We start from the raw sequence: 12,413 nt of genomic DNA on the forward strand, positions 1-12,413 counted from the left end.
CCCATGTAGCAAGGGGCCGGGACTTCATGTCATTGTTACCAGCACTGGGCGAGGTAGCTCTCTCTGCTGAGAGTCAGGACAGAGAGAGGACAGACGCCCAGAGCTGGCAGGCAGCTGTCTTCCCATCGGAGCTGCCATCTGTGCTCCGCCCCAGGAAGGGGTGGCTGTTTCACACATTCTTGTCTGGGTGGTATGGTGTCATCACTCAGAGTTCATGATGAAGACAGTGCTACCTCTGGTGCAGACACTGGGGTGGTTTGTGTCATGCCCACCAAGGCCTGGGAGCAGAGAAGCAGCCTCGCTCCACAGACAGACAGGGCCTCAGCGGACTCAGGCACACACCTACGTGGCTGAACCAGGCTCCGGGCCAGGTGCCTTTGACACTGAGTAGCTCACCTCTCCCAGGGGTGCTGGTGTGGGCCAATGCAAGTACCACCACGGGTATGAGTGTGGCTCCCGGGGCCGCCTTGCCCCAGTTAAGCAGGTCCAGGTAGGACACAGCTTGGGACCAGCCTTGCAGCTGCATGCATTAACCACAACAGATGGCCACACCCACTGGGCTTGCCCTCGGTGCAGTCAGCGTGGGGGCTACGGGGGCTCGTGGAAACATGCAGAAAGACTCATTGGTCAGCGGAGCAGGGTCCTCACCGACCCACGAGGAGTGTGTCACAGGATAGGCAGGCATGGCAGGGAAGGCCAGGCTAGTGCCAGCCGAGGGTGTTTCCTGGCAGACTGCCCTCTTCCTCACACACCCACGACACAGCCCTGAAGCTGGTGTCCTTGTGGACCTCTGGCCAGGGAGCAAGGGCTGCCGTGCCTGGCCCCTGCCATCCCCTCAGTCACCTTGTGCTGTGTGCTGAGCAAGGGGAGTGTGCCTGTGTGTGTCCAGGTGGCATTTGGATGAAGACAGTTGTGTGGTGAGGCTGTGGGAGGACAGGACTGTGCATGCACTTCGCAGGTGGTGTGGAGGCACACATGCGGCCGTGTGCCGGCTCAGCCCCTCGGCATCTAGGTCAGCCAGAGCAGCCTCCCCGTGCTATCCTCGCCATCGCCAGGCCAAAGGTGCAGATCCTGAAGCTGATGCCCGCTCCCCCAGGCTGTCCCTGCAGCCTGGCAAGCCCAGCTCCCAGCCCAACTCCAATATCAGGTAGGCCTGGCCTGGGTGCCCTCCCCGCCTGGCCCTCAAGGCTGCCCTGCCTGGGCCCCTGCTGCCATGCTCCCCTCACTCGGCTGCAGCCCCGACCCTGCCCCATCCCCCATAACTTCCTGCCCAGCCTCAGACCGCATCCCTCCCAGCAACCAGTAATGGCACAGACCCCACGGAACTCCACTGTCCCCTCCCCTAGACCTTTCCACACACCAGGTAAGTCAGGCCTGAGGTCCACAGCCCCATGTTAGCTTTATGTGGCCTGGCAGATTGAGGTGCTGAGGTTACCCCTCACCTTTACAAGTCCTCAGCTCATACGGGACATGTGAGCTCTGGGACCCTCAGAGCCCAAGCTCCCCACCTGAGGGTTTAGAGCTGTGGCCTCACCCGCCTGTGTCCTGCGGTGACCCCAGCTCTGTCATGAGCCCAGCTGGCTCCAGCCAGGCGAGGAGCAGCAGTAGTTGGATGAGCTGAAGAGCTGAAGCACATTGAGCCCCTGCACTGCACAGTCACTAAGCCTGACAAGAATCAAAGTGGGTTGCAGTTAGGGTGGGGGCCAGAGCCCTGGGGACACCACAGGGCTTCTTGGTGTCCCCTCTGCTGTCCTGGACAGAAAAAAGGACCTGAGCAAGATTAAGAGCCTTCTGGACATTGTGACAGACCCTCCAGGTGGTGAACTTTGCCCACAGCCCAAGGATGGTCCCCAAGGGCATGGGTGGTCCAGCCGCGGTTGGGGCACTTGGTGTGTTGTGGGCTTAGCAAAGGCACCAGGCAGCTCTTTGGGCCCTGGCCAGAGGCCTCCCAAGGTCCACTCTAGTGTGTGCTGGGGCTTTGAGCCCAGGCTGCATCTTGGCCAATGCCTGGCCTTTGCCCTACTGGCTGCTGCTGTGGCCCTCATGCTGGGCCATCACAGCCAAGCCTCATCCAGCCAGTAGCTGAGGGACCAGCTTGCAGTGGGCTGACCACCAGCTGGCCGTGATGGACTTGAGCCTGACCTGGAGTTCTGCCCCTGACTTACCGGTGAGTGTAGGCAGGAAGGACTGCATTTCATTTACCCCATTTGCAGCCCATATGTGCTGTCATGAGAATGAAATAAGACAGTGCTGGTGAGACGCAGGTGGAAGTCAGGGCCACCGGCCACGGGCGGCTGTGGCTCAGAACTGCACGAGCATTGGCCTATACCTCCCTCTCAACCTCAACTCAGGCTGTCCCCGCACCCTGTCAGAAGGGTCTATTTTCTTGCATGGATGGAATGCCAGTCACTATTGGGTGGCCTTCTTGGGTAGATGCTCCATTAGGGTTGTAGGACTGAGCGGGACAAGGACTGGCCTAGATGCAACTGAGGCCTTCCCAGCCTTGTCAAGGGCCTGGCCACTGTCCCTTCTCTTGACCCATTGCCTCACTCTGCCAACCAGGAACGGGCAGCTCCTGGGGGTGAGGGCTGCCTGCCTAGACTCTGGGTCTGGGAACAGCTGGTCTGCTAATGGGAGCTCCTGCAGAGGCTCCTGAGGGCCAAGGCCCCGTGGCAGTAGCCAGGTTCCCAGACCCGAGCCTGAGAGCTGCCGTGGCTCCCAGCCCTCCAGCACGGAGCTCAGCCCAAGTCCCTTCTCTCTGCAGGTCCCCTGAAGACCTTGCCAAAGTGTGAGATCGCCCTGGAGAAACTCAAGAATAACATGGCAGGTGAGTGGGATGCTGGGCACCCCTGGGGGAACTGGGACTCCCCCAAGAGCTCCCGGGAGCACTGCTGGGAGGGGCCTGCAAGGTCAGGGTGGTTTGGTGGGAGTTGGGCCTGACTTGGGACCCTGCCCACCAGGCTTTTTCCAGGTCAGGTCTGTGGTCCTGGGTGGGAAAGTGGGAGAAGCCACCCTCTGTCTGCGGCTCCTGTAGATGCCTCTGCCACCAGGCCCAGAGTGGGGTGGGGAGTTACACCAGGATCTGCCAACATTATCTCCACAAGGGTGGAGGCTATGAGAGAGGTCTTGGGAATCTGGCTGTGAGTGAGGATGGGCCTGGGGTGGGAAGGTCTCCTCCATGGGGAACCCTCAGATCCCAGGCTACTGACCTTGCCCATCCTGCCTCTGGCCCACTCCCCCACTGCCCCCAGTGCCACCGACCAAACAGCAGTACGTATGCCAGCCGCTCCTGGATGCTGTCCTGGCTGACATCTGCTCACCCATCTTCAGCCGTTTCCTGTACCACACATTTGTTGCAGCCATGACCGCCATCCACAGCCCGCCCATCACATACATCCAGCTGGGCTGGGCTGAGCGGAGGACGGGCAGCCCTGGGCCATGGGTGCCTGGTGTGGTCACCATGCTTCCTCCCCAGGGCCCCATTGTGTGCACGTGGAAAGGCAGGCTTGAAGAGAACAAGTGGCAGAGCATCCCCAGCACGCTCCTGGCAAGGTGGCCAGGCTGGAACCCAAGTTCCGGGTAAACCTGAATCCTCTCACTGCAGCAACAATGGCACTGTCCACCCGATCTGCAAGCCAGGCGACTGTCCAGGAGGGCCACAACAAGCCCCTACTGCAGCCCCAGGGCTCTGCCGTCCAAGCTGGAGGGCACAGTGCCCAGAAGCCACCCTGCAGGCTGTCTGCTCTGTCCTTAGATACACTGGGCTCAGAACAGCCTGGCCATGCCTCTGGCCATGCTTCTGCTCCCACCTCCAGAGCCCACGCACCCTCACCTCCCTAACAGATGCAGCTCTGCTTGCCTGGGGCCCTAGGGAGGTGGGCAGCAGGCCATCTGGGCACCCGTCGATGCAGGGCACTCTAGGCTTCAGGTTTGGAATCCAAGAGTCAGATTCCCAGGCTTTGCCACAAGCCTCACCAGAACCTTCCGGGGTGTGAAGAGTCGTGTTCTGGAGCAGGGCTGTGAGGCAGGGCAGGCCAGGGCTTGTCCAGGTTACAGGTACAAGCTTCTGTGTTGCAGGCGACAAGGATCTCCTGAGTGTGCCACCGCTGGAGTGCAGTGTGCCTGCCCACTACCCTGCCCGGAGCCCACTGTGGATTGGCCAACAGTGGCAGTACAATAGGCAGACCCAGAGGAGCTGTCTGGGGGCCCAGGGCAGGCAGGGGCATTCTGAAAAGCAGGCTTCCAGTGCAGCAGGGACTGTGTGTGTGTGCTCTGGCCCCTCCCCAGCTCAGGCCCCACCATTCGCAGATAGGAGCAGGTTGTCCTGTGGTCACCTGAGGCGGGGTGGGGGCTGGGGTCTCTGCTCTTTTCTGTGTCCCTTTGCCCCTTCATCTCATGTCAGGTCAGCTCTCCAGGGTGGCTTTGTTCAGTGGGTGAGGGGTGAGTAAGCCTATGGCTCAAGGACAGACCCCACTCTTCCCACAGGCCACTAGGGAGCTCAGCGGGCTGAGAGGTCCCACCCGTAGCTTGGGTGCACAGGGCCCGGTCTGGGTGATAATGGCTCCAGAGAGAGCCACACTGATGGGTCAGTCTCCCTAAGCCCAGAGCAGGCACACAGCAGAGGCAGGGCTGGGTCCCCAAGGTTGTCAGAGGCAAAGCTCCGGGCTCCAGACCCTGTTCACATTTGGCTCTTCACTGGCAATGAGGCTCTGGGTGGACAGCCCGATGGCCGGGTGGGCAGCAGGTAGGGCAAAACCCCCTTGTGCTTCGGCCAATCCTGGGGCTGCCCCTTCCCAGAGCACTGCCAAGTGTGCAGGGCATGGGTGAAGCACCAGCTGCCTCAGGCTCATGCCTGCTGCTGTGTTGCAAACACCAACCCCTTCCTCCGGTGGGGTCACCATGGTGTGACCTCCAGGCTGCCGCAGCTCCCAAACACTAGGTCACTGCCTTGCTCAACCCCTGGGCCCAGAGCAGCCGCCAGGCCTGCCGCTCGGCTGCCTAGCCAGGACTGCAGGGATGACCCGCAGCATCTTCGGGGCCAAGGACACGCGCCTCCTGTGAGACACTTATAAGTGTTGGCTTCCTTAGAGAGCCTGGGGTTAGGTTAGCTGTCCTGCTTTTCTCCTCTGTCTTGGGGATCTGCTAGACGAAATCCCACATTTGTACAGAACTGGGACAGGCGCAGTGGAACGGACTGCTTGTGGGGTGTTGGCCATCTTCTTAAAGAAGGCCCTCCATGGTGGATCACAAGGGCAGGAGTTCAAGACCAGCCTGACCAACTTGGTGAGACCTTGTCTCTACTAAAAATATTAAAATTAGCCAGGCATGGTTGCAGGTGCCTATAATCCTAGCTACTCAAGAGGCTGAGGCAGGACAATCACTTGAACCTGGGAGGTGGAGGTTGTAGTGAGTGAGATCGCACCATTGCACTCCAGCCTGGGCAACAGAAGGAGACTTGGTCTCAAAAAAAAAAAAAAAAAAAAAAAAAAGGGCCCTCCATGTGGCTTCCTCCAGGAAGCCAGACACGGCCCCCCAGCCACAATTCGTGGGCTGCTGTCACTGCAGCCTGTCCAGGGTCTGGGTCCGTCTCAGCAGCATGAGGGCGCACTCAGGGTGTTGCTAGAGCGAGTTGTGTGTGCCATGTCCCCACTATGAAGGATGAAGAGCGAGGCCCTCAGGACCCGCATCCTCAGACCACCACACACTGCGCCACCCAGAGAGGGTGGGTGGGGCCATGCAGTAAGCGCCTCCTTGTGTTGCCAGCCACTGTGGGCACTGGCCAACAGCCCTCTGGTGACGAGAGGTCCCCCTTTGCACAATGCACAATGCACCCAATGCACAATGCCCTGTCCTCTGTGATTGTTGTAATAAACACTATTTCTGGGTTTGTCAAGAGTTATCACTGTGTCCCCCTCATGAACCTGGACCCACTGTCCTGTCAGGACGTGGTCAGCCTTGGGGCCGGCATTGTCTAGTCTGGCCCTCGACATCCCAGATCTTTGCTGTCCTTGCCACACACCATCCTGTTCCTTGGCCTGGTTCATCCCCCAGCTTCCTGGCAAAGTTCCTGCTCCCTGAAGCAGGAAGAGGCTGAGATGGATGCCAAGGAAGTAGAGTGGTGGGCCTGGGAAGATGGCACTGCCAGGTGAGGGTGGGCACTGAGCTGTCCACCCCACCCCTGACTGGATGTGGCTGTGCTGTAGTGGGAGGGATGGCACAGGTGTGGCCACGGCACTCTGGAGATAGCCCTTCAAGGAGGAAAGTGAGCCTGGCCAGACCCCGTCAGTGATGCAGTGCCAGGGCAGGAGGGGACAGCATCTTGCTCCCAGGAGGGTGCGGTCTGGGCAGGAGTCCCAGAGCCATCATGTGTTTGGAAGGCAGCTCTGCACCAGCCAAGGGACAGGAAAGCCCTCCCGCCTCCAGGGAGGTGTGTGCAGCTTTGCCAGTGCCTCTCTCCCAGGGCCATTGCCAGGTCCCGGGATGAGCAAGACTGGGCAGCCCAGGCAGGTCCTGTAGACAGCAGGGGCTGGGCTCGGGGCCAGGGACCGGGACTGGGAAGGGATGCCTGGTAGCCAGTGAGGAACCAGGTACACAACTTGGAAAGAAATGCTTTATTTTTAGTTTCAACAGGTAGGGCAATACCTACCTCATCATGTGCTTTTATGCAAATGCCAAATAGCAAAATAACAGCTAGAAAATAAATCGTTTGTCAGTTTGGAGATCAGGTCCTTTATCTATCAAGTGTCATCTTTCCTGGAATTCAGCTGGGCTTAAGAGTAGTAAAGTATCGGGAAATGCTATAGAGAGCCAGTCTCCAGCTGCAGGATGGTGGGCCTGGCACTGACCGAATGTGGGTGGCTCAAAGCACGGGGCGGTGCAGGCGCCGTTTCTGCATTGCCTGCAGCCTCTTCTGCCGCTCAGCAAAGTTGTTCTTCAGGGTCTGCTTCAGTGCAGGCAAGATGGCACGCTCCGCTACAGGCATGGGGCTCAGAAGCAGGCTGGGGTGGGTAGAGGGACTGTCTCCGTGAGCATCCCCAGGAGAGGAGTGTGCTGGGGGTGGGGCCTGCGTGGCTCTCACAGGGCCCAGTGAAGCCTCAGCACGCTGTGCTACTGCGCTGCTGCCCTCCCTCCTCCACTCCTTCCCTGGGGCCCAGGCTGCCCCACTCTCCCCATGCCTGCAGGACTCACCATTTCTTGGGGAGGCTCTTGGTGGAGACCTTGGGGAACTGCATGGCTTCCTGGTCCCTGGGTGAAGGAGGAGTCAGCAGTGAGACCCAGACAGGCCCCCAGGGATGAGGTAGGGGTGCACCTGGCACTCACCTGGGAGAGCTAGACCCAGCCTCCTCTGGGACCACCTGGGGCCTCTGGCTCCCTTCCAGGAGGGACTTGAGATGCTGCAGCTAAAAGGCAGGGGCAGGGGCAGTGGCATGGTGGGACCTGCAGCGGTGCCAGACTGCCCAGGGCTAACCCCTCCACGCAGGGCCTCACCTCTTGGGCCTGCAGGAGGTTGGCATTCCACAGCTGGCGGATGAGCACTTCGCACTGCTGAAGGGTGGTGGGCTTTCGCAGGTAAGGGGGAAGAGTCATCGGGGGGTACACCCCCATCATCTGCCTGCCCTGGTGCTGGCTGCCCCCTGCACAGGCAGCCCCTGCGTGAGAGGCCTCTGCCTTCTCGTCTCTGAAACAGTCATTGCAGCAGCCAGAGGTGACCTGCCCAGGTGCATCTAACCACACTCCCAGCCTACCTCCCCAGGCAGCACCCAGGCCAGTGTGGGGAAGAGGGCCTGCCTCCCTTCTCCCACTGACCAGGGTGCTCTGGGCACCAGGTGAGAGTCTCTGGGACTGGGACCTGCCCCTTCCTCCCTCTGAAGGTGCCCTAGGGTCATGTGTGCTTCAGTGGGTGCCCAGCTAGCTGCCAGGCTGTCCTTGGTTGTGACCCAGTGGGGCTTCTTGCTCCAGGCCTGGTCTCAGGGGACATGCAGAGATGCAGAAGCCTGCCATGCATGCTGCTTGCACTGCTGAAAGTGTGCGCTCGCAGCATCCCAGGGCAGTCCTGAAAACTCAGGGACCACCAGATCCCGGCCCAGCTCTGTCCTGCTGGCCTAGTGCCCCCCAAAGGCAGGCTGTGGCCAGGGCGGCAGGCAGTGACCAGCTCTGGGAACACAAGTCACTTTTCTTGGTAAGAATATTTGTTTTCTTTTGTCTGAGAAAGTGGGTGAGGGCTGCTGCTGGCCCCTCTTTTGGGCTCAGGTCAGCCGGATACTCTGCATGATCCCCAGGAGAGGGAGGAAGACAACACCCACCGATGGGCAAAGCGTGGCCATCATTTGGTTTCATGAGCCCTGGAGACCGGCCCCTGGAGCAAGGGCAGAGCAGTTGTATGACTGCAGGGCATGAGCCTAGTAAATGTAGTCCTGGGCCCTTAGGGGGCAGGCAAGCCTTACTTGGCCTGCCCTTGCACCCCAGGAACCTTGTCCAGCTTGCTGTGGTGAAGTAAGGGCTCCTCTTCCAGGTCCACTTTCTGGGGGACATCAGCTTTCAAGTCTTGCTTCTTGAAGGAGCTGGGCTGGGGCCTGGCCTTGCCTTGAGAGTTGGCTGCAAGTCAGACCCGACAGGGCCAGTCACTGCAGGCACTAACAGCTGCTGCCCACACCTTCCAGGAGGAGCTGCATGTACCCAAGAAGCCCCAGCCCCTGCCCCAGGCTCCTCCTCTGTAAAGGGAAGCCTAAGGAGCGTTCTGGGAGGAATAAATGAGGTTCTGAGGGTGAAGCCCATGGGTGCTGCCTGTGAACACTCTGGAACAATCGAAAGTGGAAGCTGGCTCCATTCTGGGTAAAAGAAAACTTCAGGAGAGGCCTAGGGCCCAGGCTGCACAGTTTTTCCCTTCAAGGACAAGGCCCATCACACACCTGAGCCCATCACAGGAATGGTGGGAGCTAGGGCTGGGGCTGAGGAAGATGCCCGGCCTCCAGTGGAGGCAGAGTGGGGAGAAGAGGCTCTCTGCTCCCTGCTCACTCTGCAGAAGGTGCCATGAGCACAGGGCTCTGTGGGCAATGCCATCCTTCCTGCATTCTGCTGGCTTGTGGTGGGGACATGGGCCAAGCAGGGCTTCTGCAGGGCAGCTAGGGCACATCCTTCTCCCGAGAAGGCCACCCAAGGAGGCCCTCCTGACCACTTGCTGCCCCTGCCTGGGCCTCACTGCCCTCTGTGACTGGCCCCAGTCCTGCCCACCCCACCAGTCCCCTCCTGGTGGTTTCAGCTTGCAGGGCTCCCTTCAGCTGCCCCTTCAACCCCAAATCCTTGAGCTTGGCCCAGCGGAGGGCTTTCAGCTCCCTGGTCAGCACCCCTAGGGGTTACCCAGGCTGGAGTCCCCGTGGGGCACTTGCCTCTGTGAGCACATGGAGGATGCTAGCCTACTCACCTGGCACAGTGGAATTTGACATAGACTTGACAGATTGGAAGCTTGACATGGAGAGGCTGCCTGCGGGAGAGTGCACAGGGTCGGCACTGCCGCCCGCAAGATGCCCATGCTTGCCTCCTGGCCCATGTGTCTGGTAGGAGCCCTCCCTCAGCCTGGCAGGGCTGTGTCCTCCCTGCTATACCCACATCCGTTGACGCAATCCCAGACCCAGCAAGCACCCACTGGAAAGGTGGTTTCCTGAAGGGCCATCTGGAAAGCAGAAGGGCTTGGGACACATGGAACACCAGGCCCCGAGGGAGAGCATGGCCTCTTTCTGTATCCCCAGCACTGCATGACTGGTGCTGCCAACTGGGCCACACTTTGCCCAGACCAGCTCACTGAAGTTGCCACAGCGGCTTGGGAAAGGCCCTCATTCAACCCCATTCTCCATGTCTCCCCAGATGGGAGAGCCCTGGGCACTGCCCCAGCTGGGATGTTCCCAGGCTGGCGCCATTCACCAGTCAGATGTCCTCCTAATAGCCCCCGCCCCAAAGGTAATGGAGTGAGCTCAAGACCTCAACCCAGAATCCTAGGGTGGGTGGGGGACACCATTGGGATGGGGAAGTGCCTTGGGCAAGTGGCAAGGAAGCAGAACTCTGCTTCCTCCCCTCATCCCCATGGTTGCTGCCCAGATGGCAGGAAAGGATCCCTGGATGGTGTGTGCCCAGAGCCCCTCCCCCAGGATGTCAGGACTCAGAGCCACTGCACTGGAAATCCTGAGCCTGGCCACAGTAGCAATCTGGGGCAAAGACACAGTGGGGCACGGGTTGCCCCAGGTGTCCCCTCCCATTCCAGGAGCTCTGTTCGGAGGAGGGAGGGTCTGGGAAGCACGCTGGGCCAGCTCCCCCCTGCACTGACCTCAGGCCCTCGACTCACTGAGAGCAGCACCTGCTGTGCTTGGCTACGTAACATCACCCAGCCATGGCTAGGGGCAGTAGCATCTGTCCAGGTCCCCCAGAACCTGTCCCCACTGGGTTGGCACACAGGGGCCAGTGCAGCCAGGTAGGCAAGGACAGTCTGGAGGGGCTTCCCTGGGCGGCAGGAGCCTCCCCTCAGGCACTGAAGGGCCCAAGTCTCACCTTTCTTCTGTAACTTCTGATTCATTATGAGCTTGTAATGGAGCTCTGAAAGCAAGCACATGCTGTCCTCAGCACTTGTGAAGCCACAGCCATTCCGGGAGAAGAAGCCTGACCTGTCCTATCCCCTTGCTGAGCCCGGGAGTCCTGGCTCCCCACTAGCTGGCTGGGCCCTGCCCCAAGGGTCCTGCTCTCCACCACGCCTTTTCAGTGAGTGTCAGGCCAGCAATGCCCCTGCCTGTTCCCTAGGCAGAGTCCACCGGGCACATCAGCCTCATTCTGCCATCTGAGATGACTACAGGGCATCCACGCTGCTGGGATCCTGGGGTACAGAGGTGAGCTCCGGAACCCCTAGCGTGGATGAGCAAATGCGGTGTCATGATCCCGTGGGTGTCAGGGACTGAGGTGAGGCTCAGAAGGGGGGTCCTGACATAGACGCCTGGAGTTATAAGGCAGCAGCAGGGAGTGGGGCAGGAGAGGAGGCCGCAGGCACTGGTGCCCTTGCTGGAGCCCTCCTGAAGCAGGAGCCAGGAGCGGAGCCAGGAGCGGCCCACATCCTGGCGAGCCCTCTTTCTTCTCGGGCGGGCCATGGGGGTGAGGAGCTGCTAAGAGTGCAGCTGGGAAGGTGCAGCCCAAGGACAGCGTGGGCACAGGCTAAGCAGGGGCACGCATGCCCGGACCCTGTGTGTTTAGGTGGAGGACATCCACTGCGCTGCGCGCTGGCGCTTGAGCACGCTTCCCCTCTACAAAGTTTTTAACAAAGGTACGCCTGACCCTGGTGGAGAGCAAAGGGCTGGCGGGGTCAGCGTCTGAAATGTAGCGGCCCCACGAGGCAGGCAGACAGGGAGGGCACTGCCCGGGGGGTCACGCGAGTCTCCGTCCGGGGGCGGGGGACAGCTCAGCGTGGCAGCACGCAGCGTGGGCTTGTGCCCTGTGTGTCCCCAGGCGTGTGCTGGAGTTCATGGCTGTGCTTCTGTGCTGCGGGAGCCGCAGCGTTCAGGGCGCCTGGGGAGGCAGGGCCGGCCTAGGGCCCCGCGCAGGCTCACCCTTGTTCTCCCGCTTCAGGTGCTCGATCTCCTCGTGGAGCTTGACCAGCGTCTCCGAGTGCTGCTGCTGCAGGAACTGCAGGCTCTTCTCCAGGACCAGGACCCGCTTCTGCGGGTCGCTCTGCACCAGCTGCGGGCTCGGCGGCCCCAGGGACTGGACGCACACGGCCGGGCGCTGGCGCCGGCGCCACGTGACCCGCGAGCCTGGGGTCGGCGAGCTGGGGGGCCGCGACCCGGCCGCCACCCCCGCGCCGATCATATTGCCATCCCCACGCACCCTGCCTCTGCCACCGCACCCCCGGCTCAACTGCCAGGCCGCCCGGCCCGGGCCCCGTCACCATGGAAACGGGCGCCACCGAGGGGGCGGGGCGGGCGGCGGGGGCGGGGCCTGTGGCTGGTTCTTCCTGAGTGAGCAGGGATTTAAAGGCATCCAGGGCCCGGAGCGGTGGCTCAGGCCTGTCATCCCAGCACTTCCGGAGGCCGACGCGGGGATCGCTTGAGGTCAGGAGTTCGTGACCAGCCTGACCAACTTGGCAAAACGCTGTCTCTACCAAAAGTACAAAAGTTAGCCGGGTGTGTTGGTGCGCGCCTGTGATCTCAGCTACTGGGGAGGCTGAGGCAGAAGAATAGCTTGAACCGGGAGGCAGAGGTTGCAGGGAGCCGAGATCGCACCGCTGCACTCCAGCCTGGGCGACAGAGCGAGACTAAAAATAATAATAATAATAGTAATAACAAAAGGCATCCAGGCATCCTCTCCAGCCTAGGCAACATAGTGAGACCCCATCTCTATAAAAACTGACAGAAAATCCAGACATGGGTGGCTAGCGCCTG

General features: G+C 60.8%; 1 protein-coding gene and 1 pseudogene across 4 annotated transcripts; one reads left to right on the plus strand and one right to left on the minus strand.

The window, feature by feature from the left end:
* Positions 1-217: 217 nt before the first annotated feature.
* On the plus strand, positions 218-5,284 carry LOC116545640 (annotated as a pseudogene).
* Positions 5,285-6,596: 1,312 nt separating this feature from the next.
* On the minus strand, positions 6,597-11,949 carry LOC116545633 (coiled-coil domain-containing protein 74B-like). Of its 4 annotated transcripts, XM_032272166.1 has the most exons (8): positions 11,583-11,949; positions 10,540-10,584; positions 9,422-9,481; positions 8,445-8,595; positions 7,489-7,678; positions 7,321-7,400; positions 7,189-7,245; positions 6,597-6,998 (listed from the first exon to the last, which is right to left on the minus strand). In XM_032272166.1, exons 1-8 carry the CDS (start codon positions 11,839-11,841, stop codon positions 6,860-6,862), a joined length of 981 nt encoding a protein of 326 aa, XP_032128057.1. In that variant the 5' UTR covers positions 11,842-11,949; the 3' UTR covers positions 6,597-6,859. The 4 variants fall into 4 exon arrangements, with proteins under 4 accessions (XP_032128057.1, XP_032128059.1, XP_032128058.1 ...); XM_032272168.1 differs by lacking the exon at positions 9,422-9,481; XM_032272167.1 differs by lacking the exon at positions 10,540-10,584 and having other exon boundaries at positions 11,583-11,944.
* Positions 11,950-12,413: the final 464 nt, after the last annotated feature.

The sequence above is a fragment of the Sapajus apella genome, unplaced genomic scaffold, assembly GCF_009761245.1.
Source record: "Sapajus apella isolate SASKATOON/1434 unplaced genomic scaffold, GSC_monkey_1.0 scaffold318, whole genome shotgun sequence".
Classification (NCBI taxonomy): Eukaryota; Metazoa; Chordata; class Mammalia; order Primates; family Cebidae; genus Sapajus; species Sapajus apella.

Coding starts and splice junctions, on each gene's coding strand:
- LOC116545633 (XM_032272166.1), bottom strand. CDS start 11,841: ATGATCGGCGCGGGGGTGGCGGCCGGGTCGCGGCCCCCCAGCTCGCCG. Junction 7,679..8,444: donor GGGGTGCAAGGGCAGGCCAA/GTAAGGCTTGCC, acceptor TGACTGTTTCAG/AGACGAGAAGGCAGAGGCCT. Junction 7,246..7,320: donor GCTGGGTCTAGCTCTCCCAG/GTGAGTGCCAGG, acceptor TCCTTCACCCAG/GGACCAGGAAGCCATGCAGT.